The sequence below is a fragment of the Monoraphidium neglectum genome (assembly GCF_000611645.1).
Source record: "Monoraphidium neglectum strain SAG 48.87 unplaced genomic scaffold scaffold02519, whole genome shotgun sequence".
NCBI classification, from domain to species: Eukaryota; Viridiplantae; Chlorophyta; class Chlorophyceae; order Sphaeropleales; family Selenastraceae; genus Monoraphidium; species Monoraphidium neglectum.
This window is the reverse complement of record NW_014011109.1, coordinates 1-3,303: the sequence shown is the minus strand read 5'-3', so window position 1 is coordinate 3,303 and position 3,303 is coordinate 1. Positions and strand designations below refer to the sequence as shown.

At 65.7% G+C, this 3,303-nt stretch overlaps 1 protein-coding gene across 1 annotated transcript; it reads left to right on the top strand.

Moving 5' to 3' along the window:
• Positions 1-759: 759 nt before the first annotated feature.
• Positions 760-3,079, top strand: MNEG_10930 (small subunit ribosomal protein S3Ae; the record flags this gene model as incomplete). Its single annotated transcript, XM_014040597.1, has 6 exons — positions 760-788; positions 1,227-1,362; positions 1,917-1,976; positions 2,057-2,161; positions 2,685-2,939; positions 3,065-3,079. The coding sequence occupies 6 exons, from the start codon at positions 760-762 to the stop codon at positions 3,077-3,079; spliced, it is 600 nt and encodes a 199-aa protein (XP_013896051.1).
• Positions 3,080-3,303: the final 224 nt, after the last annotated feature.

Genomic DNA, 3,303 nt, shown 5'->3' with positions numbered 1-3,303 from the left:
GGGGGGGGGGGGGGGCGGAGACGGACATCCACCAGACATGGGCCCACGGCCGCCACCCCACGACGCCACGCCACACCGCCCCGCTCACAGTGCCACGCAGCAGCTCTCCAGCGTCCCCAAGCTATTGAGCCCGTCTACGTCACCACCGCACCATGCTTTACCTGAATCGGCTGCTGCAATGCGTCCTTCGTTCCAGGCAATGCGCGCAACACGACTCACATCCCCATTGAGTGCACCGCGCACCACAATCCCACGTTTATCTCACACTAACAAGAATGACCGCGTCTTTGTGAGGTACTGGGGAGGGCTGTGAATTCCAGCCGGGCTGAGGGGTTCGCATTCAAGGCTGCCAATCGTGCTGCCACCAATGCTGATGGGCTGCTGCACCCTGCAAGCACACTGCATCACACTCCACCCCGGCCCCGCTGAATGTCACCTCTTACTTGCATTTCAAAAGCAGCACGCTCAGGCAGGGCCCCACCAGCACTTTCGACCTGCCCGTATGCAAGAGCCTCAAACCAAAATGCTTAGTCAACTTTAAAGTCAAAGCCGCTTGTTGTGTTGCCATCCCACGCCCCGCTGTGCCAGCCACACCCTTCACGAGCTGATGAAGCGGGTTGTTGCCGTGTGCACCCTAAAACGAAGCACAGAGATAAAACGACCGGGATGCAGGCGGTTACTGCAGTCGCCGCGCTGCACGTCAAGAGCCGGCGCCCGCAGTAAGTTCGCCCTTTTCAGCAGGCCCTGGCACTTGGAACCATGGCGGTCGGCAAGAACAAGCGCATTTCGTGAGTGCTCAGAGCCTCTGCTGATCTGTGGGCGCGGACCAAACCCAAGTGCATCGTCTTGCCAGAAAGCGTCTGCATGGGACAGCAATCTCATCATCTCTTCGTGGAAAGCGTTCAGTGCTTGAGCAGCCAGCACCTGTTCGGCTCATGGCGGTCGCCCCGCGGCCTGCGCTGTGGCCAGGAGCAAGTTAAATTCTATGAACCATGAGTTGTGGGAACTGCGGTGGCATTGATGCCTGAGTAGTGGCGGCGCCCCGCAGCACCTCGCTTGCTAGTGATGCGCGCGTCGACAACGCCGCGCTGCATGGTGCGGCGGGCAACGGCCAGGCTGGCACCGAACCAGGCCCGCCAGCACCCAACATAGCGAGCGGCAACGGCGGCGCCACCATGCCCTCAAGCCCAAGGCGTGCGTTGGTCCCCATTTCCGTGCGCGCGCAGCAAGGGCAAGAAGGGCGGCAAGAAGAAGGCCGTGGACCCCTTCAGCAAGAAGGACTGGTACGATGTGAAGGCGCCCTCCATGTTCGTGGTCCGCAACGTCGGCAAGACGCTGGTGACGCGCACGCAGGGCACCAAGGTGCGCGCGCGCGCGTGTGTGCGCCGCGGAAGGTGACGGGCAGGCGCTGCGGCTGCGGCGCGCCGCCGGCGAGCGGCCGAGGCTGGGAGGGCAGCGGCGAGTGGGGGCGGCGCCCCGCGCGGTCGGCTGGGATTGGCATGGGCAGCCGTGAAGGGGCTGGGCTGCCGTGGCAGGCTCGTTGCGGCAGCAGCGTCGGGCCCCGAGCAGATCTACGTCTGGGGCGCGTGGGCTGGCTTGGTGCTGGGTAATGGCAGCTGGCAGGCCTCGCAGCCGGGCAGCCAGCAGCACCCAGCTTGCTTGGCGCGGCCACTGGGGGACGCGCTCGCTTGACCTTCTCGTGGCTTTACTTTGCAGAAGGTGCAGGCATCTGAGAGAAGCACCACCAGCCAACTCTTATTGGCTGTGCCCGCGCTATTCAGATCGCGTCGTACAGCGCCAAGGGGCGCGCCCCTCCTCCCCCAACCCACTCAAAACTCAGTGGGCCGCCCGCCACAGTGCCAGCGGTGTGTCCGCACGGCTGACGCGCCCCCTCCCTCCGCTCACGCCTCCCCCAGATCGCCTCCGACGGCCTCAAGGGGCGCGTGTTTGAGACCTCCCTGGCCGACCTGCAGAAGGTGCGCCCCTACGGCTGCCGCTGCCGCTGGGGGCGCTGTGTGTGCGGCGGAGTGCGCGGCTGCCGCTGCCGCTGGATCAGCAGCTGGGGCTGTGGCTGTGGCAGCGGCTTCTGCGGCCACAGCTGGGGCTGCTGGGGGCTGCGGCTGCGTTGGGCGGTGCTTCCTCGTTTGGAGGCCTCGCCGCGGTGCTTTGACAGGGGAATGCCTGGCTTTGCGCCTGGGGTGCAACGGGCTGAACGGGCCTCGGAGGGACAAGCAGTCAGTGTTTGCAGAGGAGGCTGCAAGGAGAGGGGACAGAGGAGCCAGGACGGCGGGAGCAGCAGCACCGGGCAGCAGAGGCAGCTCTATTAGGGCGGGGCGCGCAGAGACGGTCGGTTGCGCAGCCAGGCGCGAAAAGGCGGCCGTCGCAAGTAGCAGAGGCGGGCGGGCACAGCTGTTGACGCTCCCAGCAAAGCCCTCTCCTGCTCTCCCAGATTATCTCGTCCCCACCTCCCAACCACCTGCGCACGCCCACCTGCAGCTTGGCGCGCACCCTAACCCTGCGTGTGCGGTGCCCACCCCTCTGTCTCCTTCACAATTGCACGCGCACACTCCCGTGCGCTTACACCCACAAGCGCGCACACACACACACACACACACACACACACACACACACACACACACACACACACACACACACACACACGCGCGCGCGCGTGCGCCCCCCAGAACGAGGAGGACGCGTACCGCAAGATGAAGCTGCGCGTGGAGGACGTCCAGGGCCGCAACTGCCTCACGCAGTTCTGGGGCATGGACTACACCACCGACAAGCTGCGCGCCATGGTGCGCAAGTGGCAGTCGCTCATCGAGGCCCACGTGGACGTCAAGACCACCGACGGCTACACGCTGCGCATGTTCGCCATCGCCTTCACCAAGAAGCGCCCCGGCCAGATCAAGCGCACCGCATACGCCAAGAGCGCGCAGGTGCGCCCCGCGGCCGCCGTGCCGCGCTCGTGGGGACTTCGGGGGCGCGTGCCCACACGCGCGACGCTGGGGCCGATGGCGGCGACGGCGAGGGGCGGCGCCTGCGCGACGTGGGGGGACGGCAGCGCGAGGCCACCTGAGCCCAACAGATCCTCGACCGTCCAGGCACCTGCCCCTCGAGCGCGGCGCACTGACCCTCTGCGGCGCCGCTGGCGACCGAGAGCAGCCGCACGCGGGCACACACGCACACAAAGCACACAAAGCACACACACACTCTCACACACACTCACACAAAGCACACACAAAGGACACACAAAGCAGACACACACACACACACACACACACACACACACACACACACACA